At 42.6% G+C, this 26,352-nt stretch overlaps 1 protein-coding gene across 5 annotated transcripts in view; it reads right to left on the reverse strand.

Annotated features, from left to right (window-relative positions):
* LOC129725367 (protein kinase C-binding protein NELL2-like) overlaps positions 1-25,892 on the reverse strand; it is a 222,489-nt gene extending 196,597 nt beyond the window's left edge. For all 5 annotated transcript variants that reach the window (XM_055681128.1, XM_055681131.1, XM_055681130.1 and 2 more), the window contains exon 1: positions 23,177-25,892. In XM_055681128.1, coding sequence (XP_055537103.1) covers positions 23,177-23,270 — 94 coding nt within the window. In that variant the 5' untranslated portion in view covers positions 23,271-25,892. The remainder of the gene's footprint in view (positions 1-23,176) is intronic.
* Positions 25,893-26,352: the final 460 nt, after the last annotated feature.

Here is a 26,352-nt window from a genome sequence, read left to right on the forward strand (position 1 = left end):
CTGCATTCCGATTTCTCTGGCTTCCGCTTTCTGTTGAGCGTAGGTTTCCTCCACCGTCGCAAAGTTACGCGTTATGATTTCGGAGTTATCTATGAAGACCGACTTTGTGAAATTTGTGCCCCACGTGTCGATGGATGCCCTCCGGAACACACCCTTAAGGGCTATGTAGAACAGCGCGACATTTCTATAAGATCTGTCTTATCTGATGACGCGGGCCCCCATCGAGCTCGCTTGGTACTGACCCATAAACCTCCTGGGTGATGACGACTCCCGCTATATACTAATCATCGCCGGCGTTTTTATTGTTTTTTAACTTGCCGATCTCACAACGAGCTTCATGAACAACGATGCGGAGCTGGTACTGCGTTATCTGCTGCTGGTGCTGCTAGGTCAGTTCTTGTTCCGCTTCTGCTTGCTATTTCGTCGGTACGGAATCCATCCAAGTTCTTCTTCAACCTGGCATCAGTGAGAAAGTTCTCATCCGCGTCGTTGCACATGTCGTCTTTTGGCCCATAGTTTCTGCAGGACAGATACTCGATCTCCTCTTGTTCACGAATCTCTTCCTGGGACTAGGTCTATGTTTTCTGTCCTGGGAAAAAGTGACGAGTGACCTAGAGTTAAAGTCACTATAATTAAATAAATAAATAAATACACTGGGAAACATTCTGTAAAAGTGAAAATGAAACCTGCCAGATATTAGATTAAATTTCACACGGTCATAACTGGATAACGAGAATGTGGAACAATTAAAGTAATTCTGAATAATTAAGCAAATACTGTGATTCTAGTTTTATGCCGAAATTAAAATTAACTGCGAAATGAAATGCATGTTATTAAAATGTTTTGTGCAAAAAAAGTAAAAGCATGTTTTTTTCGCCGATAAAATTTGATACCTGCTTTTTCAAAGAACAGCATTGAAATTTGTTTTTTTTAAATGTATATGCCTCCGAGTTCTGTTTTGAAATAGTTACAACGAGTGTTTTGACATTTGTCACCGATTTTTCAAACTTTGTTTTGAAGTATCTGTTGAGCGATTAAAAATAAAAATAAAAACAAGACAGATATCAATGGAACCGCGGATTCGTGTATGCCAATAATATATAACCAATTAATGATTAGAACGAATGCATAAGTTAAAAATCATCCAACAAAAAGAGCATCACCTCACACAGTCGCATTCTACGACCCGAGACGGCGATGTGCGATATGAGAAACTATCGATATGAGGAAATATGTTGAACAACATTGTCGCCTTTTTCTTTCTCGGAATCAGCAGTCCTCGGAAATCCAAACATCAAAATTGTTTTGGATCGCGTTCCCCCTCCCACCCCCAAAAAGCCCCATCGGCAGCGAGCGCGACCACTACCGTAAGATTATCCGATTAGCCCGAGGAAGACCCAAGCGAAAAGAGAAGTTTGGATTAATTAAAATTTTACGACATATTCCTCGGCCCGGCGGGGGTGCCGGAGCGTGGAATATTAAAATATTTCGAGCCCGCTCGAAGCTCGGGCTGCCGGCTGAGGTGCTATCGGTGCGTTTCGCTTGTCCTACGAGCATGTAGTCTCACGAGCCGCTCTTGGGTGTTCGAATGGCATCATTCAATCGAACCGGCGCAGTGTGGCGGTGAATTCATTACCAACGGAGCGGGGTCCTCCGCCTGAGGACATCCCAAAATGGCTCGAAAGCGTAACGTAATCAAAGTCACACGGATGAAAATCGACTAATTTACATCAGCTGATGCTCTAGTGTGGGGCAGATGGAAGCAGTTAGCTATTATGAAAATTAGACTCGGACTGGGCCGATCTCACTACGATAGATCTACGACATGAGACGAGATACGCGTACGAGACAAGCCAAGGGTTGAGTTATTTATCGGTCTTTCAGAAGTCAGATGGAAAGCACTTCCGACAAATGGATTGTTCACCTTCGGGTCGAGATTATCTTAGATGGCTTATCTAGAGATTTTCGTTCACACCACAAAGGTGCCGTGAATTTGTGATTGCTGAAGACAAAATTTTTTGATATTTTTTTAACAATTTCAAACAGCAAAATCAATCAATAAACTATACTGTCATATTTAGAAGAACGATGTCAATGAGTGGAAAGGCACGCGCAGCAAGCAGGCAGGCATGATGTAATCTATTCGTTTTGCTCGTTGAACCGTTTTCAACGGTTTCATCCCTTATTCTATTCTGTTGCTCATGCGGGTCCCCACGGAGCAAAACAGGGTGGCTGCAAGGGTGAGGCACCGCAGTGCATCTTAGTGGTTAGTTATTGTGGGCCAGGAAAGTGTGCTTCCTTACAACAATTCGTCTTTCATTCCCTGCATCCATTCTTTCGATGCTTTGTCCGTCGTACGACAGTATAACAAACAGACCGGGCGGGGGTTGTGATTGAGAACAATAATGACGATAATCGGGGGAAGCGAAAAACGGTGAATGTAACGATGATGATGAGGATGAAGTCTATCACTGGCGTGTGGAAAGGGGTGGCAATCGAGACGTGTCAGAGCGTAAATTGAAAGAAATTGACAGGAACAGCTCGCTTGGTTGCAGGATCTGCCGCAGAAGTGGTTGCGTTCTGAGGAGGGATTGGCGCAACTTGGCTTATTCGAGGTCGATTGGGATTAAGTAGCAGAAGGGGAAAATCTTTTCCACCGTTACCGCTGCTGCTGCTGCTGCTGCTGCTGCCGTGCAAGGAGGTTACGGGTCATGTGACTAACCGATGTGTGCTACATAGAGTGAAGGAGAGAAAATCAATAATCCTTAAATCTGGTTGAAATTGAAATTGATCGCTTTCACTCGAGACGGATAAAATGTCTCATTCATGAGATTCGTTGAACTCGAAACCACCAAGCGTGAAATGGTTTTTCGATAACTGTTTTAATGAAGAGGTTTATTTCGATTGCAATCAGCACTTCTGATTGGGTTTTGCTCTAGCACATTACTGAGCTTGGAAAGGCTCATCATAAATGCTTTTAAAAGTCGAAAAAATTTACTTGAACCTAATCATAGTAAGGGTGTTTAGTTCCTTGTTGGGAATATTTCAGGGGCTGATAGAAGGCCATATTTGACGAAAAAAATTCCTCTACGCGTATGCCTTGACGTTAATCTATTCAGAGTTATTCAACTTTTAAGTTTCTCAAATACTGTTCCTTAGCTCAAACTTTGTTTGTTTACCACTAAAAGTGTTTCTCCTAGATTCATTTGAAAGCTGAGAAAATTTCTTACCAGATACAGTCTACAGCCGTAATGTGATGAGGCTTCATCCGGCAAGACACATAACGTATGCGGTAAAACAAAGACAGATAATTGAGTTTAATAAATTTCTTATGGAAGGTAATTATGTTAGCGTACTTGCAAAAAATTTGTGGGCTGGTGTGCGTCCTTCCGGCAGTTAACCGGAACATTTGCCATGGCGGACGAAAAAATGTGTCTAGGCATATTTTTGAATTCTTTCTTAGAACTGATAAATCCTTCTCAGTTTTCGCCACAAAATTGTGGGAGTAGATCTTACGCTTCAAGGTTGACCCAGAAATCCCAAAGGGACGCAACTTGGGGACGTTGGGCGGGTTCGCCAACTTGGGACCACATCGATATTCAGCCGCACCATCTCCTCCAACGATCGTTTTGAGTAATGCGCCGAAACCAGATCCGGGCAAAACACCGCGTCTTTACCCTTATGGTGTTTCTTGATGAACGACGCAATTTCCGGCAAGAACTTCGTACTATAAATCTCCTCGTTCACGGCCAGTCAGGAGCGAAAGAAGAGCAACTGTGACATCCTCTTCTCGCAGATTATCAGCCACAACAGCACCTTTTTGGGGAACTTGGTTTAAAAATTAACTTCACCTCGGTGTTCGCTTTGTGAGGTAAGTAAAATATTAAGTGAACTGCCAGTCGTTGCCATCCAGGGTGAAACAGGTCTCGTCGTCCATCACCATCGCCACGTTGTGATTTACCGGGAAAATCAATTTGACTATCTTATTCAGGCGCTACCGCTGTGTCATTGTCTGCAGCTCCGAGACTAGTGGACGGAACTGCTGCTTGTCCATGTTCGCCATGTACTTTTCACTGCTTGGCCGGTTGCACCTACCTCCCGGCCAAGCGCATGCAGCGCTCCTCTTCAGCATCCTTTAGAGCATCTTGTCGCGCATCATTTCTGCTGACTCATGGGTTAACATGATTGATGCTGCATGCGTAGTTTCGTCAGTTTGTGTAAAGGTAAACCCATGAAAAATCGGCAAATATTGTCCATTTTTTTACTGCAAACATTTTTTTCCATCGGTGTTTGTGAAGATAAGGAATCAAAATTCAAAAATCAAAAATTCAAAAATTCGATCTGGTACACATCTTCAATTGATAGCTAAACCACTGGGCTTGAACCATGGTTTTGACAAGAAGAAGTAAAATTTGAAAATATTTTACTGAGCATCTTAGTAGAATGATACAAGAAACCAGAAGATGGAAACTTATAATTCTATCTTCTGATTTATTAAGAAGAATTAGGTCCTTTTATGTCCATAACTTAGGCTGGTCTTACACTACCTTCCTAACGAATTGTTATTGAGGTTTGCAGGAAATTATACACAGTCGAAACCGAACCGGAAGGAAAACCCGGTAATCAAAACAAGGTAAACAAGACACTGAATGTAGAGTCAGTCGGATTTCCATGCTTGCTGTGATAGCTACCTCCTGTTAATAGAAATAAATTCGAATGCGACGATATTTCCGTTTTCTCCATATTCAACATGAGCTATGAGTCATAAAGTATGACATATATATTTTTTATTTCCCCTACTGCAGCGATTAAAACTATTTCCTAATCCAAATCCAGCACCGGGAAAAACTCTCTTTCTACTAAAACGCGTCCGATTGAATAGCGTCGTCCCAACGCGTTGTCAAACAGGTAAACCCAGCCAGGCTCAATCGGCAGACTGGTTCGGCGGGTACCACGTGGTGAATCGCATTCGAATCGTACGATAACGGGTAATAAGGTATGTGTTTGTGATGCTGATCTGATTGGGTCCCCATTAGCATCCTAACGACACGGCATGTGCGTTTTGATTCTCTTGGATTTTTATTTTCACTGCGAAAAAAAATGAAAGGAAACTCGCTCAGGTTGCCGTCCGTCGCCGCTTTGCTCTTTGTTTCTCTCTCTCTCGTTCTGGTTCGCGGTTCAACACGCTTTAAACTAACCGTTGCCGTCGTCATAAATTGAAGGAACAGGAAGAATCGAACCGAAGATTACAGCCCAGCAAACGCTGGACGCTTTCCTGGTGTTGTGTACTTTTCGTTTTTCTTTCCGCTTCGCTGGGCACGAAGCGAACGGCAATTTCCTTGCTGGTGCTCCTGTCTGTCTGGTGCTATTATATTTTGCTTATCCTCATTCATACATTTTCGTCCTACACTGGTTGTATACTTGCGATGTTTGTCGACGATAGACGGGAAGGGTGATACGGGGCCTGGTGGCAACTGGCGGCATATTATGCTGACACATGACGATATATTATGTCGAGAACCTCGTGGGCAAAAAAGGGACACCCGTGTTCCTCGAAAGCACTCGACTTGAACGAGTCGAACGAACCTGGGCTTGTGCAGTATTAGAAGCGCCACTTCCGCGTGAAGTACTCAGGGGATCCCGAAAGTGGCTGCCGCAACGTCATGCTACTCCAGGTTTGGGCTCTCACCTGTCGATGCTACCACGCCATCGTATTGGGAGTGTATGAAGCTGAAGCATGTATGTGGTTTCCCTGTTCAACCCGAACCACCAGATGGTCCTTGGGACGTCGAGGTAAGGGTTCGTGCTAAAGGGTAAATGTACCGTCGAGCGAAGTAGTTTTGATGTAAAATTGTAGCAATATTATTTGCGCAGTTGGGAATATTGTTAAAGAACCAGCTCTACTCTGAGTGACAGTTAATTTATATTATAATCGAATGTGCAACCTGAAGTAACCGGACCGTAATTGGCTAGTTCTATAGTTTATAGCCTCAGCTCTCAAATCTTATTGCGAGAAAAGGAAGTATAGTTTTTAAATACACTAAATGCCACAATGTATTAGATTGAAACATTTCAGAAGCTTAGCCAAGCCGACATCCAAGCAGCAGCCCTTCAAGACGTTTGCCTGCATGCGTGTTTGTGTGTGAGCGCTTGCTCGAGCTCTGGAATACCTTGATCAATCAACGCGGGAAAGAATCGTTTCACAGTTTTATTTGTCACCTGCCTCGAACCGGCAGCAGTTGTGGCCGACTTCTGCGGAAGCGACTAATTGGCAGAATTCAACCAATTCATTAATTAGCATGCAAATATATTCTGTCAATGCGAACGGGTTGCGCTGGCGCGATCTGGTCCGTTGAGATGCTACCGCCACCGACCGTCGTCAGTGGAACGCACGGAGTAAGCATCCGATCTGTCGTAGATTTCACGCGCAAAGTTCCTAATGATCTTTGCGTTTCTCCCTCTCTTTCTCTCTCTGTTGTTGTCTGTTTCGGCCACCGCGTGCGATTGGTCTAGTTTTAACAGAACGAACAACAGGAAACTCTATGGCAGGTTTCGTCGTTGTCGATTCGTCTGTCGTATGCATTCCAAATATTTCGGCGGATTGGAGGTTTAAAACCTGTATCTGTTTTTGCGTTGACATCATATTTTCAAAACTAAGTTAGGCCGTTACAAATTTTATTTTTTATTTTCATTTTCATTTTATGTCACTCTCCCCCCCCCCCCCCTTCAAAAATCTTGAATATTGGAAGGGGAATAAATAAAAGCTCAAACCGTTTTGTTCATTTTATTGGTTTTCCGACAGCATAAATGCTTTATTTAGCAACAAACAAGTCCAGTAACAGCGAGAGTGTCGTCAAAAGGCAAGCGAAATAAATAATAATAATAATAAAGTGTTATTTTCCAACATTTATTTGAGTGCAAGTTACAAACGTCATAACTTGCACACAAACTTTTATCAAAGATATTTATTTTTTTTTTCGTCTCGGTGTACCCCCTTTGCTAACTTTGATAACCTTGGACATAAAAAGAATTCGAAATTTGTATCAGCCTTATTGAGAAAAAACCTGTGTTGATTACAATGATAAACTAAATTTAACTTCTTTCTAACACCTGAGGCGTATTTGATTATCAGAATAGTGCGTAGAGTTTCTCAATGCAGTGAAAGCCCTTTTCCATTCGAAAAGCGATGGAATAATTTACATAATTCGGATCATGATCATACGTAAGTGGTGATAAAAACGGCTGCTTGATTTTTTTGGAAAGAAGTAGGTACCAGGATCGAGTCGCACAGCAAAAGTATTAAAAATTTCTTGCCATTATGTTATTCGGCATAAATTTTACATGAAGTTTTGGGAATAATTCAGTTTCTTTATGAGAAGTCGAATTCCCCAGTTGAAATCCAGACGAAATTCAGTCGAAATCCAGTCGGAATTCAGTCGATATCCAGTCGAAATCCAGTGAAAATTCAGTCGAAATCCAGTCGAAATTCAGTCGAAATTCGGTAAAAATTCAGTCGAAATTCAGTCGATATTCAGTCGAAATCCAGTCGGAATTCAGTCGACATCTAGTCGAAATCCAGTCGGAATTCAGTCGATATACAGACGAAATTCAGTCGATATCTAGTCGAAATTTAGTCGAAATCCAGTCGAAATCCAGTCGAAATCCAGTCGAAGTCCAGTCGAAATTCAGTCGAAGTCCAGTCGAAGTTCAGTCGAAATCCAGCCGAAATTCAGTCGAAATTCGGTAAAAAAATTCAGTCGAAAGTCAGTCAAAATTCAGTCGAAAACCAGTCGGAATTCAGTCGATATCCAGACGAAATTTTGTCAAAATTCAGTCAAAATCCAGCCAAAATTCAGTCGAAATTCAATCGATATCCAGTCGAAATTCAGTCCAGTCAAAATTCGGTCGGAATTCAGTCGAAGTTCAGTCGAAATCCAGTCGAAATTTAGTCGAAATCCAGTCGGAGATCAGACGATATCCAGTCGAAATCCAGTGGAAATTCAGTCGAAATCCAGCCGAAATTCAGTCGAAATTCGGTAAAAATTGAGTCGAAATTCAGTCAAAATTCAGTCGATATTCAGACGAAATCCAGTCGGAATTCAGTCGATATCCAGACGAAATTCAGTCGATATCTAGTCGAAATTCAGTCGAAGTCAAGTCGAAATTGGGTCGAAATTCAGTCAAAATTCAGTCAAAATTTTGTCAAAATTCAGTCAAAATCCAGGCGAAATTCAGTCGAAATTCAATCGATATCCAGTCGAAATTCAGTCCAGTCAAAATTCGGTCGGAATTCAGTCGAAGTTCAGTCGAAATCCAGTCGAAATTCAGTCGAAATCCAGTCGAAATCCAGTCGATATCCAGTCGAAATCCAGTGGAAATTCAGTCGTAATCCAGTCGAAATTCAGTCGAAATTCGGTAAAAATTCAGCCTAAATTCAGTCAATATCCAGTCGAAACTCAATCGGAATTCAGTCGAAATGCAGTAAAAATTCAGTCGCAATTCAGTCAATATCCAATCGAAATTCAATCGGAATTCAGTCGAAATCCAGTCCAAATCCGGTCGAAATTCAGTCGAATTTCGATGGAATTCAGTCGAAATTCAATCGGAATTCAATCGAAATCCAGTCAAAATTTAGTCGAAATTCGGTGGGATTCAGTCGAAATTCAGTCGATATTCAAGCGAAATTCAGTCGGAATCTGGTCGAATTCATTCGAAATCCAGTCGAAATTAAGTCGAAATTAAGTCGAAATCCAGTCGAAATTCAGTCGATATACAGTCGGAATTCAGCCGAAATTCAGTTGAAATTCAGTCGAAATTTAGTCGGAATTCAGTCGAAATCCAGTCGAAATTCAGTCGATATCCAGTCGAAATTCAGACGGAATTCAGCCGAAATTCAGTCGAAATTCAGTAGAAATCCAGTTGAAATCCAGCCGAAATTCAGTTAAAATCCAGTCAAAATACAGTCCAGTCCAGTCCAGTCCAGTCCAGTCCAGTCCAGTCCAGTCCAGTCCAGTCCAGTCCAGTCCAGTCCAGTCCAGTCCAGTCCAGTCCAGTCCAGTCCAGTCCAGTCCAGTCCAGTCCAGTCCAGTCCAGTCCAGTCCAGTCCAGTCCAGTCCAGTCCAGTCCAGTCCAGTCCAGTCCAGTCCAGTCCAGTCCAGTCCAGTCCAGTCCAGTCCAGTCCAGTCCAGTCCAGTCCAGTCCAGTCCAGTCCAGTCCAGTCCAGTCCAGTCCAGTCCAGTCCAGTCCAGTCCAGTCCAGTCCAGTCCAGTCCAGTCCAGTCCAGTCCAGTCCAGTCCAGTCCAGTCCAGTCCAGTCCAGTCCAGTCCAGTCCAGTCCAGTCCAGTCCAGTCCAGTCCAGTCCAGTCCAGTCCAGTCCAGTCCAGTCCAGTCCAGTCCAGTCCAGTCCAGTCCAGTCCAGTCCAGTCCAGTCCAGTCCAGTCCAGTCCAGTCCAGTCCAGTCCAGTCCAGTCCAGTCCAGTCCAGTCCAGTCCAGTCCAGTCCAGTCCAGTCCAGTCCAGTCCAGTCCAGTCCAGTCCAGTCCAGTCCAGTCCAGTCCAGTCCAGTCCAGTCCAGTCCAGTCCAGTCCAGTCCAGTCCAGTCCAGTCCAGTCCAGTCCAGTCCAGTCCAGTCCAGTCCAGTCCAGTCCAGTCCAGTCCAGTCCAGTCCAGTCCAGTCCAGTCCAGTCCAGTCCAGTCCAGTCCAGTCCAGTCCAGTCCAGTCCAGTCCAGTCCAGTCCAGTCCAGTCCAGTCCAGTCCAGTCCAGTCCAGTCCAGTCCAGTCCAGTCCAGTCCAGTCCAGTCCAGTCCAGTCCAGTCCAGTCCAGTCCAGTCCAGTCCAGTCCAGTCCAGTCCAGTCCAGTCCAGTCCAGTCCAGTCCAGTCCAGTCCAGTCCAGTCCAGTCCAGTCCAGTCCAGTCCAGTCCAGTCCAGTCCAGTCCAGTCCAGTCCAGTCCAGTCCAGTCCAGTCCAGTCCAGTCCAGTCCAGTCCAGTCCAGTCCAGTCCAGTCCAGTCCAGTCCAGTCCAGTCCAGTCCAGTCCAGTCCAGTCCAGTCCAGTCCAGTCCAGTCCAGTCCAGTCCAGTCCAGTCCAGTCCAGTCCAGTCCAGTCCAGTCCAGTCCAGTCCAGTCCAGTCCAGTCCAGTCCAGTCCAGTCCAGTCCAGTCCAGTCCAGTCCAGTCCAGTCCAGTCCAGTCCAGTCCAGTCCAGTCCAGTCCAGTCCAGTCCAGTCCAGTCCAGTCCAGTCCAGTCCAGTCCAGTCCAGTCCAGTCCAGTCCAGTCCAGTCCAGTCCAGTCCAGTCCAGTCCAGTCCAGTCCAGTCCAGTCCAGTCCAGTCCAGTCCAGTCCAGTCCAGTCCAGTCCAGTCCAGTCCAGTCCAGTCCAGTCCAGTCCAGTCCAGTCTTTCAATTAAATTTTTTTGTCATATCAACGAAATTTTCTTCTGCATTTTATGGCACGAACAGGACTGAAATATTTCCGCGCTTTTGAATGAAATATTTCATCATGCAATGTTCATTATCTTCCTTCGTTCTTTCATTGGTAAAAAAGTAAGTCAAATTATCTGTCAGTCGCAGTGAAAACGCGTTGGTTTGGTTTTCACCGTTTCAAATTTACTGAAAATTTATTGCTCTTCCATTGTGTGAGCTGTAATGTGGTAAATTCGGTTTTCGTACTGTTCAGAGGCATTATGCGCCTAGTGATGGATGGAAAAAATACTTCTCTGGAAGAAACCGACTCCGTGAATCGCTTGCTGTTTGATTTTCATGTTCGCTTTACCAAAGGAACGATAAAGATCATTTGGTTAGATTTTCAGAAAATTTTATAGCGTGACGGTGAACGATGGGGGTGATTTTTTTACTGGAGTATGACACTAGTTACAAATTTGAAAACCTAGTGGACTAGAATATGGATATGAAAAACGTAATTTGTGTACGACGCCAAATGATTGATTGTACATTTTAAAGAATTCCGGCAGTGATTTTTTTTTTGTAAGTTATGAATGAATGCTCAAGAAAAATTTATATATTTTGGTGTAACGTTGCGGTGTCGAGAGTGCATACATGTTGCTGCTTTATATGACACAATTTTTCTGTAATAAGGTCTAAAAAATCTATAACCTTCTTACAACAATCGATTCAAAAATAAATTTCAATCGCTTGATGGATAGCATACGTTGAAAAGCGGCAGAGAGATAAAAGTGCAAACACTGGAGCAGGCCCGGATTTAAAGGTGGGCAAAGGGAGAAAATGCCCTGGGCTTTCCGATACGAGGTCAGCCCCCCCCCCCCCCTACTGGGCAGGACGTGAAGACAGAGTGAAACCTTTTTGTTTGCTCGTCACCTGCCAGCGGAAGCGTTACGTCCATTTCAAAATTTAAAATTTTCCTACCTCTATTTTTTTCTCAAGGCCTCACGAAAATATCTGCCCCGGGTCCCACAGCACCTGAATCCGGCCCTGAACTGGAGCATTTCTCGTTTCGGTCGTTTTGTTCCCACAGATTTGGTTCAACTTCCACAATCAGCTGATTCAACACTTACAAAGTAGTTCATATTTAAAGACGAACATTTTTGCTCTCACCAAATCATGCTATACAGCTTAACACACTTGTCAAAGACCTTGCACCAGAAAACTCAATTAACCTGCACCAACCGTTGCAAACGCCCCGGCAAATATCATACAAATTTCATACATTTTTAAGGTCATCCCGGTTCAAAGCCGACCTCTGCCGGAGTAGGGCCCCTGTTCTCGGGGGAAGGCCGAGAGCGAGTGCCACAAGACACGCCGCTGGAACATGCCACCGAAACCCAGAAAACAAGAAGCTCATCAGCATTGTTGCATCACGCGATCATCCCCTCACCCCCCTGCGTGATTCCTTTCATCCACTTCCTTTCAAGCGGACTACGGCAGGCAAGCTCATCAATGCGTCTCAATTAACATTCCTTTCCTCTTGCGTGCTCTCAGATGTCTAAGCACCCGGCGTTCCGTCGCTCGTCATCAGGTAGCCGAAAGACAGCAGTCGCAGCATAAATGATGACTGAGTGAGAACCGAGAGAGAGAGAGCATACTTTTGTTCCTTGCATATTCTAAGGGGCAAACCAACCGCCACCACAAACAACAGCACACACTGTTAGAAATGAGGTGATATTTGCTTTTCGCATGGATCGCGAAATTTGCTTCCTCGTCGCTTGTTTGCGCGGATAAAGCGTGTGTGTGCGAATCTGCCTGCCCCAGCGTGTGTGATTAGTGTGCACTATAATGTTGGTGTGTATGAATAAATAATGCAACGCGATGCGTTCTCGGAGGCTTGTTCGCGAGAAACTGAACAATCATAAATTATGTGATGCCTTACCAAAACAGCAACGGTTATCCGCGGAAGAATGTTTACCTTCGATCCTCTGCTCTGGGAACCGACGGCAGAACATCGCGTAGCGCGATAATGTAGGTGCAGAAGAGAAGAGTAAATATATGTAAGCTAAACGCAAAGCAGAAACGTTTCCGTCGTGTTCTCTGGGAAGAAACCGAAAGCGGATCCTTTGGCAACATTATCGAACGAAAAGGCAAACGATACCACAATCACCAATTAACAGTTTTATAATTCAATTAAAAGTGGGCTCTGGTTTACTGCAAACGAAACCGTTCATTACTTCGGCGTTTGCAGTATTAAAAAAAAACAGTCGCGCGGGTTTTTAAGGTTATATCAAATTGATTTCACTTTCCGGAGGAAGTTCTGCAAAATTAAATGAACCTTAATTAAAATTGTCTTGAAACTCGCTGAAAAATATCGACATAAACAATTAAGCTATGGTTTGCACACGCAAACGATTCAGACATCGCCCGTTCGCTGTCAGACTGTTGTTGAATGGGGCTAAGAGTTTGTCGCTTGGTCGTCCCCGTCAGGGCTGTGATGACGGTTTGCGACTTCACAGGTGGGAACAGAAATCGGCTGCGCCATTGCAATCGACATGCACACACGCAAGGTCTGCCAAAAAAGCGAGTCGATAACATTTCCAGCATAAGTTTGCATGTTTACGAATCGGTCGATTAAAGGAAATGGATGGGGCGGATTGAACCCATAGCCCCAGCAGTCGTACTCAGAGTCGGGTTTAATTTCTGCTTTTTACTCTTTTGACGTAGATTGAGATGGTGAAATCAGTTGTATATTAAAGTTATTAACTTTGTTGCCGATGGTTGCCTCACACCGTTAGGTGAGTTTAATTAATAATTTGCTTCAGCCGGCATCGGTGAAGGTTCGCTCGCGCGAGTAGACCCTGGGCGAAACGTGTGTGACATATTGGCAGCGGATGAGGCGAAGACAAAACAATATATTTCCCGGGCGTACGAAGGCAGCCTTTGACTTCCTTCACGTTTTGGCTACGAAACATTTCTCATCGCGCCATGCGTCGTCTGACGCGCGTTGGCGCGAAAATTATGAACGAGAAAAAAAAAATAAAGCGCTTGTGCAGATTTGTGCGTTGAAAAACGAGATTAGTTTCGGACGTTGTCAACACAGGCAGGGTAACTTCAAAGGCGAAACATAAATCTTGCAATGTTATTGTAGTTAGAACGCGTACTGGATGCTTCAGTGTGACACAAAAAAAGGTTTAAAAATGCCTTTTTTGGTTTTCAATCATGCTTGCTGAAATGAAATAAAAAGCCAAAGATATCAAACAGAACAGGTGATCTAGAGTGTGGACCAGGGTTGATATTTGTTGACACTCTTGAGTGAAAGTGAAAAAAAGCATCCATAAACGTTATTTTTTTACAATCCTTTCAGAGTTCTCCCTTCCCGCTTTTTGCATGGAAGTGAACTGTCAAAACACCTCATTATATTTCATGCGATGAAAGCAAGACAACAAAATCAGTTTATCAGTTAACGAAGATTGTCAAGGCATCGGTCAGTGTCAGTGAAAAAGTGTTTCGGTGGGGTTCATTTTGGTTGAGTGGACTGTTTGTTTTTCTTTTTCGCTTTGAAGTGAAGATCATTTGGTTGGATTGTCGTCAAATTTTATTCCGTAACCGTGAAAGATGCGCGCGATCTATTTCATCTGAGTATAACAGCACGTTACTAGGCGAAAATCTAGTGTATCTGAAAGAGTGCTGCGATCATTGGAAGTGAACATTGAAAATGATTGGCTGTAATTTGCGAAGAATTTTGCTGGGGAAAATGACTTTTATCAGCACTGGTGTGGACCGTGGGAAATGCTCGCTTTGCTCTAACAAGAGTAAAATTTTAGCAATTTTTTTTATTCCTCAGCTTTGACCTGGAGCAACACACGAGTATCGAATACTGAAAAACAGAATATGTTATGAGGTTCAAAGTTCATCCCGTTTATGGAGATTCTAAGCTTTAGAGAAATGAAACAATTTCTTTATTTAATAATTCCTCCAAACAAATTTTGAGATATTGGATAAGAAGCATTCTGTTTCGTTGAACATGAAATTAAAAGGATAGCACTTTTCCAACATGTATGGACTTTGATAATTGATAATTCTTTGGCCTCACAAAAAGATGGCGTTGCAAATCTAAAATCTTTGCCGCCCGATTATCAACTTTAACTAAAATGCTTATAGAATCAGAGAATTTGCTAATATGTTATCAACTTGTTTTTATTAACCATTGCTGATGAGAACAATTCTATAACCCGAACCCGACCCGAACCCGAGATTTTTTTTGGGGGTCGATTCTTTGTACCAATTTGGCTGCCCTGAAGCTTTGAGCCGAACGGTAACGGTATTGAAATGTTAGTGATTTTTACAGTTGCATGAAATTAGACATAATCTTTTTCTTCTTATCTTATCTTATCTTATCTTATCTTATATACATATATATATATATATATATATATATATATATATATATATATATATATATATATATATATATATATATATATATATATATATATATATATATATATATATATATATATATATATATATATATTATATATATATATATATATATATATATATATATATATATATATATATTATATATTATATATTATATATTATATATTATATATTATATTATATATTATATATTATATATTATATATTATATATTATATATATATATATATATATATATATATATATATATATATATATATATATATATATATATATATATATATATATATATATATATATATATTATATATATTATTTATATAAAAGAGAAGTTTTGTATGTATGTATGTTCCAGCATAACTCTCGAAGGCCTGAACCGATTTCAACCAAACTTGGCATACGTGTTCTTTGTACAAAGGAAGTGGTCATAGAAATATTGGATAGGGGAAGGGTTCACCCTTAAAGAAGGAGGGGGTAAAAAGAAATAAATTTTCATACATAATGGGAACCTTCATTGAAATTTGATGATGATCTTGGTCATATTTGGAGGCCGGAAGTTGATGTCCAGAGACCGAAACATGATGTGCGATGCCATTTTCAATCCAAGATGGCGATTTCCGGTTTCCGGGAAGCCATTTAGAGCTGTGGAAAACGCTCACAAACCCCCCAATGCTGGTATTTTCGGAGCAAAAGTGACTCTTAAGAACCGGTTATCGATGTTTGACGATACTTTGAAACTTGGGTTGCCGACTTCCGGTTTCTGGAAATCTGCGAAAATTAATAATAGAGTTATATACTTGGCAATCCATTTTCAAACGGAATTTTTGAACTCACTCGACCCAATTGAAATGCCTCCGCATCGATTGTGAATCAACGAAAAAGGTGGTATATAAGCAAGATTATGACTAAATTAGAAATATTATTTGAAATGATGGATTGGAAAAAATATATGGAAATATAGAAAATTATTGAAAAAGCAGAAGTTTTTACACGAGCAAGGCCGGGTACATTCAGCTAGTTGTCTTATAAAAAAGCTCATTTGATATAGTCGTGTTTCGGGTTTTCAGACCTAAACCCGACATTTTTAAACCCGAACCCGACCTGAACCCGAAAATTTTTTTCCACCAAACCCGAACCCGACACTTTCAAAAAATTTCAAGCCTGAACCCGACGGGCACGGGTCGGGTTTGGGTTTCGGGCTTAAAAACCCGAAGCCCGACCATCTCTGCTATAGGCATCGCAAAGGAATGCGTTGGTAATAAAATTCATGAAAGTTAACGGAAAGCTGTGCCCGGACGCCGTCTTTAACCATGGGTCTAAAAGATCAACGTGTCTAATTTTCGATTGAAAATCTGGGCGATTCATGACAATGGATGAAACACGGACCCATCACTACACTCCTGAGCAGTCTAATCAGCAGTCGGTAGAGGAGTTTTCACCTGATGAGAGTCTTTCGAAGTGCTTAAAAACTTATTTTTTGGGATTCACAAGATAAAATAAGTATCGTCTGCCTTGAACATGGTGACACAATTAATAAACAATACTATTGTACATTATTAGATTGATTTGACATTAAAAACAAAGTGAACCGGCCCCATGTGGCGAAAAAAGTGCTCTTTCACCTAGACAGCGCTCCCGCTCATTCAGTTGCGATACGACTGTTAAAATGAAGGAACTGCGCTACAAATTGGTATCTTTCCCTTCGTTTTCGGTAGATTCAGCTCAGAGCGACTATTTCTTGTTTTCCGCTTGAAAATGTGGCTTATTGGCAAGCGATTCCACTCAAATGAAGAGGTAGAGTTGGAAAACAAACAACTATTTTAAAGGGCGCAACGCAAAAAAATGGCATCGAAACATTAGTGGATTTCTACAATTAGTGTTATGCGATAGATGTAGATTAAGTTGAAAAATCAATAGAAATTATCATTTGTTCATTAGTACCTAGGTTAAAAACTTATCAACTCAAATAAATACTACAAGGTTTACATCCCTAGGGATTGTATGATATTGTCATAGAACAATGCAATCAAAGGGATTCATTTAATGTCCTGAATCTGTTCAAATTTGAACCTACGTCTACGCGCTTTTAACGTAGACGTAGGATCTTATCTTAACAGAATCAGGCCGTTTGTCCAGTTTACTCTTATGTTTTCCATACATCCCTTCTTTGAATGAATTTCTCGACCCCAATGAATTTAATTCTCTTTTATTGATTATGGGCTGGTAGTTGTTGAACAAGCTCCCAGAAACTTATTTTCGAAACATTTTTTTTAGGAATTAGAAATCAATATTTATTCTATTTTTCAATAACTATACATATGTTTCTATACGTTTTCTGGCATTTGAAAATTGTTCAGGCATGATAACTTCATTTTTTAAAACTTCCAAACTGACGTGAAATTTTCCAGGTCTCTTTTTAGAGACTCGGTACTTTAAAGCTAGTCCCCAAAAAAGTCTCATTTTTCAACGAAAGGTTCCTGCAGTCTTATTTTTCACCTAAAATGGTCTCGTTTTTACCTAAAAGTCTCTTTTTCCATTTCTCGTTTTAATTATCGCTTAGAAATGAGTAGTTTATTAGTAACAGTGTACGAAGTGACAGTTCTCCGATGTCATTTTCAACTGTTTGATTGCCTCTTTTAATTCAATCCTATTATATTTTTATATATACAACCCTTTTGTAAATATCATTTTTTTTTCATTTCTTAGTCTGGATTTCTTCTTTATAAATTTTCTTGTAACCTCTTTTTGGTCACTTTCGGTTCCTTTTTGGTCACTTTTTGGTCTCTTTTTTTAGGCATTTGGTCCCAAAATGTACACATATTTATGCAAAAATAATGTAAAAGTTTAGTTCAACGTTCCACAATTAAACAAAACTCATGTTCTATTACAGATTTTTTTTGCTTGGTTAGCATTTGTATCGAGTCGTCCCCCTGTGTGTCGGCAGTGGCAGTATATACGCAAAAGTTCAAGCTTTAATCATCCAATGTGTCCTTTAAATTCGCACACAATTTGCTCTGACTTTGCACAACGAATGCGTGAAACGCATAACGCAAAAGTAGTTCAAGGAATACATTGACAGAGATCAAAATCAGAATATGTATCATATACACAAAAACCGTAATGTCTCGGTAAACTTCGGCCTCCTGGCGAACGATTAGTTTAGAAGCGCTCAAAAAACCATTCTTTACTGTCGCGAAAAAAAACGACAGCAATCGGAACATCTAAATAGCGAGTCTTGTTGCCGCAGAAGTTATTGATGCTGGTGCCAGAAACGCGGAATCGAATGCATTCAAATAAAACCAGAGTCATACTTAAATGCAAACTGTTTTGAACAATCCCAATGTTTTTGTTTATTTTTAATGATTGAACAATGTTTTTAAATGACATGTGTTTCGCTCATAAATGATCTGGTTACGCAAACTTCAACTTTTGCGTGTAGTTTTTACTCGGTTGCACACACAAAGAAATCGAGTTTTATTGCACTGATAGACAAGTACTCTACTCATACAAGGCTCGGTGTGGTACTGTTGCCGTTGACAGCATGTGTCTTACAAGACATAAGTTTTAATAACAATCTAACAGCAGACCGATTAATTGTCTGATGAATAAGGGTTAACTCTGCCTGTGGGGATCGATTTAGCGATTTAGCGACCCGTGCCGACAGTTGAATGGCAGAAGAGTTAAACAAATATCCTAGTTCTGAACGGAGCCAGTGGAGTACCAGAGTACCCTCCACTGTACTTCTGTGCTTACTGCGTTAAGTGGGGCTCTAAGGCAGCGAAACCTATATTTCCCTAGCTTCTCTTGGGATTCACATGGGCAACACAAACAAAATAAACATTTTCAGAAGAAACAATATTCAGAAGGTGACGGAGGAAGTGGTCGAATGAACACTTCTCGATCAGGCGATGTAGGCGGGATTGAACCTTGGCAGTGATCCGCTACATGAATGCCCATCTGCCCTCTTCATTATCTTCGTTTTCCCAAAGGAGACAGACGCAGACACACCTTCTAGTCTGCCTGCTCCCCGCAAGGAGAGAGCGTAGTGTCTCTCCAACGCACAAAAGCGCAGGTACGGCGGCGCGCTCGCCCTTCGATCCTCCGGCCGGCCTGAACTACCAGGTCAAGCCGCTGTTAAGCGGCAACGATAGGATGACGCTCCGTCACCTGATACTAGCGCCAATCGTCCGGCGAACAAAAAGTCTCAGAAGACACTCGGTGGGAGTAGCCCACAGTAAAATGGTAGATGTTATCAATATCGCCATCACCCTTGAAGTTATCCCACCAAACTTCTATCCAAGGTGCAACTTGAAACAGTGCACGGTTTAGATTGCGGCACTAGATTCCCCCCTACTAAGGCTCAAGTTCAGGAGTTACCACTTCAAGCACGGCTAGCTTTACTTGGCCTGTGCCGATAACAAAACATTTGTGTGGCTGGAGAAAACCATCCCAGACCTAACTCCTTGGGATGAAGCCCAACTGCGTGTTTACAACACGGATGACCTGCCGAAAACTGTCCTGTTCGCAGGTTATTTTTTAACAGCGAGAAGATACTGAGATTCATCAAGAATCAAAACGACGGTATCTCTGCACTAGAGTGGTGCGTGAGGAACCGCGGGAGCAGGGAAAGTGTTTCTAGAGATCAATCCGCACCCGTATCACCAAACAACGCTTTTTAATGAACTACATGTTTGGTAAAGCTCGCATGCGCCGGGTGGGCAGGCCGACAACCAACGCACGGAAGGGAACTTCTGTTGCGAAGAGTAGGAAGGTACATGCAGAACGGTCAGTTCAGGTATCACCACCACCTCAACGCCTTCTCGCAACGAACCGGAAGGTACAAATGGAACGTCCAGCTTCGTCATCACTACCTGCTCAACGCAACCCTGCAATGGGAGATAAGGTTCAGCAGACGTCTAGCAATAACTCGACGTCTCAACCATTCCCCATCCGCAAACCTGCGATCGAAAGAAAGGTTCCGCAAAAAACTCCAAGGAGCTCATTGCCTCAACCATTTTCAGTTCGCAAACCAAGGTCTAAAAACCATGGTCATATGTCTGTCGCCCATCGCTTGCAGCAGGCAAGGCGGTTCGGAGTAATGGCAACCCAAAGCAGCAGTTTTACTGATGGCTACCGTCCGCAAGGTACCGGATCCTCCGATCAAACCACAGACGGATCCAACACCCAATAAGCAGCTTTCGCTGCATCCAGGTGAATCTTCACCACACTAAGGGAGCCTCAGGCGTTCTTAGCAGAATATTCATCAAAGAGCAACGAATTGTTGCTCTGGTCCAGGAACCAGGAACCAACACAAGGGTTCTCGTCTACGGACTCAAAAGGTAAGTTAAACATTCAGCCCAAACCAAGGACTGCAATTCTGTTGAACAAAGTAATTAAATCACTTCAATTACAGGATTGATTCAACGTCACGTCGTTGCCATGATAGCGGAGGTCCCGACGTCCAACGGGAAGCAGGACATAGTCATCGCATCCGCTTACTTTCCCGGGGGTCTGAACGATATTCCGCCTCCCGAGGTCTGCGCACTCGTGAGGTACTGCAAAGCAACCAACAAGTCGTTCATCATCGGTTGCGATGCAAACGCTCACCACACAACTTGGGCCAGCTCGGATACTAATAATATATATTCTGGAATATTAATATATGCAATGTAGGGAACAGCTCCAACGCCATAAGAAACGAGGTATTGAACCTCACTCTTTGCAGCGCAAACATCACTGAGATAGTCGAAAACTTGCATGCTTGTCACCAAGCTTATCAGATCATCGACAAATCATCATTGACATCGAAGCATCAGGAACCCGAAGAAGACTAACTGGTCCTTGTATCTGGATCACTTAGCCAACTCTCGGTCACCTTGCTCAATTGACAAACGCACTCCCGCTGAACTTGATACGGCCGCACGTGATCATGAACAAATTATCACTGATGCCTATATGGCCAGCTGTCCTTTAAAGGGAAGGTTTGTGTGACGTAACGTGCTTCGGTAGAACGAAACGCTCAATAACCTCCGCCGTGAGGCCAGGCGTTTGTTCAACAGGGCAAAAAGCACATCCAACCGGGTTGAGTACAGAGCGTTGCTCCCTAAGTACAACGTTGAGTTACGCAAGGCAAAAAGAATTTGTAGGATCAAGCTCTGCGAGGGCATTCAAACGTTGCCCGAAACCTCATGACTCCACACCAGTGCTGATAAAAGTCATTTTCCCCAGCAAAATTCTTCGCAAATTACAGCCAATCATTTTAAATTTTCACTTCCAATGATCGCAGCACTCTTTCAGATACACTTGATTTTCGTCCTAGTAACGTGCTATTATACTCAGATGAAATAGATCGCGCGCATCTTTTACGGAATATAATTTGATGACAAATCCAACCAAATGATCTTCACTTCAAAGCGAAAAAGAAAAACAAACAGCCCTCTCAACCTAAATGAACCTCACCGAAACACTTTTTCACTGACACTGACCGATGTCTTGACAATCTTCGTTAACTGAAAAACTGATTTTGTTGTCTTGCTTCCATCGCGCGAAATATAATGAGGTGTTTTGACAGTTCACTTCCATGCAAAAAGCGGAAAGGGAGAACTCTGAAAGGATTGTAAAAAAATAACGTTTATGGATGCTTTTTTTCACTTTCACTCAAGAGTGTCAACAAATATCAACTCTGCTCCGCACCAATGGTCTAGGGCAGTTTAAAAAAGAAGACGGCAGTCTTACCGTCACACCTAGGGAATCACTGCAGGTTCTTATGAACATGCACTTCCATAGTATTAGACTGCATGGCGGTTCAGAACCGGTTCAGAAATGCCACATGTGGAGCAGGACATCATATGTTTCTATACAGATGGATCAAAAATAGGATCCAACACTGGCTCCGGAGTCTACGGGCCCGATGTTAAGGAAACTATACCAATGGGTGTATGGCCAACCGTTTTTCAAGCAGAAGTATATGCCATACTCGTTTGTGCTAAGATATATCTTAAACGTAATACAGGCACGCGAAAATCGCCTTCTCTTCGGACAGCCAAGCTGCACTATTGGCACTAAGTTCCGCCAAATGCGCGTCCAAATTAGTTTTGGAGTGCAACCAACTTATTTTGTGAGAGGTATCCCGCAGAATGAAGTTCTACTGTACTGGGTACCTGGACACTGTGGTATCGAGGGCAATGAAAACGCTGACTACCTCGCAAAAGAAGTATCAGCACAGTAACTCATTGGACCTGAGCCATTCCTTGGCACCTCCAAATCCGCCGTCAAGCGCAAACTTAAATCATGGGAAACCCAACAAATAGCTAACCGATGGAACAATACACAGGGTTGCAGACAAGCTAAACAGTTTATTTTTCCAAACCCTGATATAACCAAGAGGCTTCTCGGTCTCAAGCGTGGTGATCAACGTCTCTACACGGGAGTTATTACCGGACACTGTCCTGCTCTTTACCACCTGAAGAACACCGGAATTGTCGCATTCAAAAAAACGCATAAAAAGACCCCAGTATACCTGGTAGTATCTCATTTCTGTTACTAACTGCACATCATCGATTTGTGATCAAGAGTATATATTCACTCCATTTATAGTATCAGAAAAATAAAACTGTTGATGCCCTTGGCTGTGCCCATAGCAAAAAATAAGTTTTTAAGAATTTCTATAACATATTCTTTTGCATCGTGTAAATTTTTTAGCTTGTATCAACCAGCCTGCATTGATACACGATACACGTTTTAATTAAAAAAAGATGTATGGTAAAAAATAAAATGTGAAATAATCAGTTTTTATTTCTAAGCTAGCGATTGTTTAGAAAACTATTAATTTCCATTTGTTATAGTTTAATATGTAAAATCTAACTTATTTGAAAAAATATCTCAAAAATTGTTTGAAATTTCAGAGAACTCTAGTATGATAATTTAACGATGGTGGGTTTGTAACCGCAATAAATTATTTAATAATTTTAGAGCTGGATAATTTTCATAAAAAATATCCTAACCACAGAAACAAAAAAGAAGGCCGACTAATGTTTACCGTAACCGTGTATTCCATTTATTAATGTGAATCTCACTATCTATTGGGTTTATTGGAAAACCGGTTTAGGTAGAATTAATTATACATGTCTCATTCAAAAATCGATATTCCCCCAGAAAAATTATTCGTTCATCGTAGAATTCGATTTCAGCACAAGGTCAATGACCTTTTGGGATTGAAATAATTTAGTAACTGTGATTAGAAGCGAAATATGAAGACCGAAATCAAGTCGTTTATTCAGCTTGTGCTGAAGCGGAAACACGAGATTTGAGAAAAAAAAACAAACACTCACCTGGACCAGGCAACAGCAGGATGGTCAGGATCAGCGCCAGCAACGCCTGGACACATCCCCAGGATGTATCGTTATTCCAGAGATGCTTGTTCATGGCAGAGCTACACGATTCGCGGCTGCCTCAGCCGGTCGGGCTCCTTACGATAGAAATCCTTCACGTAGAGCACCATCACAGTTCAACCGCGCCAGGGCAGATTTAATTCGCGGACCGGTTGCGGTCTCTCTCGTTAATGTCGCACGCAACCTTGGTGTTTTTGGGCTGTTGTTGCTGATATTTTTCGTTTTTTTTTTGTTTCGTTCACCTTGCCTTTCAGGCTACCGTGTTAGACCGATTGTATTATTCGTTGCTTCGTTGTTGGTTTCACAGATACATATATTCGACACTGCCAGAAAGGATCCGATTTCGCTGATGGCACGGCAACTGCAGTCACTAGCTTGCACCGTGTAACATTTAAGGTCGACGCTACGATTGATAGCTCTACATGGAATAGTATATTTCACAGTATGATTATAGTATATTTTTTCCTCAATCAACCAAACTCAAACTGGGCCTCCTGTTCTAAAACTACGAATATGCACTGGCTGTCTAGTTTTCCCCTAAGAAAGACGAACTATTCCTATCAACACTAAACTACGAACATTTATTTGCTAGACAATTCGTTACCCAAAGCTGTCTCGAAAGGCAAGCACTTATCCAATTATCATTTCGTACTCAAAATTCCTTCAAATGAACCAACCGAAAACACTTAAAAATCAAGTTTATTCTTATGTAATTAACGTCCCACTGCGGCACTGAGCGGAGTACTAAAAGCAGATTCTTCGTATTGTTTTTTTCCTTGTTTTCCTTGATGTACACACGGCAAATACGGCACGGAACAAGGAGAGTATATAAAACTCCACACAACTACACACTTAAATTGATTTTCCTTTCTGTTTTCCACTGAACTTTTCTTCTCCTAGGGATATTCGCCTTCGTCGACGAATAAAAAAGTGGAAAGAAAACTTCCACCAAAGGCTTGAAGCGCTCACCTTGCAGTTACCTATTTTTTTTCTTCTCCCAGAAACAGGTTCAAAACCCGAAAGCTAACTTCCTGATTGCAGAGGGACACCAGTTCACACCAGTCGCGTCGTCACTCCAGTAAGACTGGAACCGACCAAGATAGTTAGTCAACTGCGTTCAGCCAGGCGCTACCGGCAAAAAAGACGAACCTTCCGTCCTGGTGGTTCCGTTCGGTGTGAGTCTTCCGTTTGTTGGGTCAGCTTTTCCTCTCGTCAAGAAAATTCTGCCTGTGTGCTCTTCTTGCTCTGCGTTTTCCTGTGTGGAGCCCCGTTCTCTGGGATCAATTGGGTCTCCCTTTCTTTCTCTCTCTTTCCTTCTTTCTCTCCTGGTCTGTTCTATGCACGACTGCCTGCAACCTCCTCTCCGTGTCTCCGCTAGTCACATCTAATGCGGTTCGGTCATTCAACACGACGTTCTTGACGTTCTGCTTCTATTTTCGCAGCACGGCAGCATGGGGAAAGCGACGGAAATTCTGCACACTCTCTTTTTTTTCGTTTTTCATTTCGCACACTGCACACGGAAGAAGAATTTTCACTTCCCTCTCCGTCTGCCCGTGGCTTCAGTAGTTCTTGCACTAGTCACTGGTCATTTGCTTCGGCCACTTCGAGGAGAATTACTCCGTCTTGTCTGTGTTTTTAATTGAATTAAACCTTTTACCTTAAGCTCAATGTACGAGTTGACAGCGACAATCACCGCTGAAATGCTCAACGCTTAGAATACTCTTCGACGACAGCAGACGGCTCGGGTTAATCCTTCCAACTCGCCTGTTTCGCCGAAAACCATATCTCACGCATAATTCATTAAGGACGAACCACACTGCTGGCGGAGAGCTGTTTTGTGTTGGTATGCGGTAGTTTTTTTGGCGACGGCGACTCGTAGTGATTGGACAGCACGTCGAACTCATGCGACGAATAAAAGAACGGAACTGTTCTCGCCACGCTCCGAAGTTGTGGGTGATTCTCCCACCCTTTTCCCAGTGTGAAGCCCTTCTCGACGCTTCAGCTGTGTCCAGTACCGAAAAAAAAAATCTTCCCTCCCGTGAGTGTGTGCGCGAGCAGAAAAATCAATTAAATCAGATGTCGCAATTTTTCCGTACACGCATAACTCTGGTGGTCGTGTGACTCTCAACTGGAGGCAGGTCCTATGCCAAAGCGATCACCGCAATGTCTTTTACATAATCCTTCTTTCGCATCGAATCGACACAGCCGCATGCGAAAAAAAAGTCCAGGATTCCACTGCAAACTAAACACATTCAAAACACTGCTCAATCATAAACGCAATAAAAACAGGAAACGTGTTCACTTCACACTGATTGTATTGTTATCCTCAGGCATCGCAATCCTGGAATTTTCCGAAACACGCTTTCTAGACCGAATAGTCGAGTCAAGTTCTTCTTCCGCGTTTGATGAATGTCCCAGGTTAGGTCTCAGCACTGAATCCTAAAATTGTATCCACAATCGCGCAAAGCTAAGGAAAACCGTTTGATCTTGACGAGTTTTGCTTTCCGACTGACGGCAAAATTCGATATCGAATCGAGAAGAAACCCCCGAGAGCTGTGTGTGCGGCCTGGTATGTTCGACCGTGTGTCGCGATACGGAAAGTTTACACACAGTGACATCTGACAACACATGCACGTACCCAGCACAGCACGGATAACGCGCTGTTGTCGCCCGCGGACAGACCTGCGATACACGGTTCCACACACGGTCGGTCGGCTCCTGAGCAGCGGAAAAGGAGACGATTAGAAGCAGCAGCAGGCAGTAGCTCTCTCACATGGTTGCAGTGCAGCGGAGAGCGCGAGCACCGAGAGAAGCAGCATAGTTCCGTTTAGCATAAGAATATGTGAAGCATAAACGGGAGCGAGCAACGGCAGCGCAAGGAAGAAACCCAACCGAAACGGAAAACGTATACCTACCACGCGACGGTTTACGCGACGGTCGCAGCCGCGGCCGGCGTCGTCGTCGGGTGGCGTGACATCGTTTCGTTAATGTTGCACGCGAATGCCGCTTGCAACATGCTAACATGTGATCGCTTAGCCCTCATAAAGTCTCCTGGTGGCGTACGAAACCAGAGTTAAATAGCTTTCCCTTTTGATAGTTTTTTTTTTTTAAATTTA

This window comes from Wyeomyia smithii, chromosome 2 (assembly GCF_029784165.1).
Source record: "Wyeomyia smithii strain HCP4-BCI-WySm-NY-G18 chromosome 2, ASM2978416v1, whole genome shotgun sequence".
NCBI lineage: Eukaryota > Metazoa > Arthropoda > Insecta > Diptera > Culicidae > Wyeomyia > Wyeomyia smithii.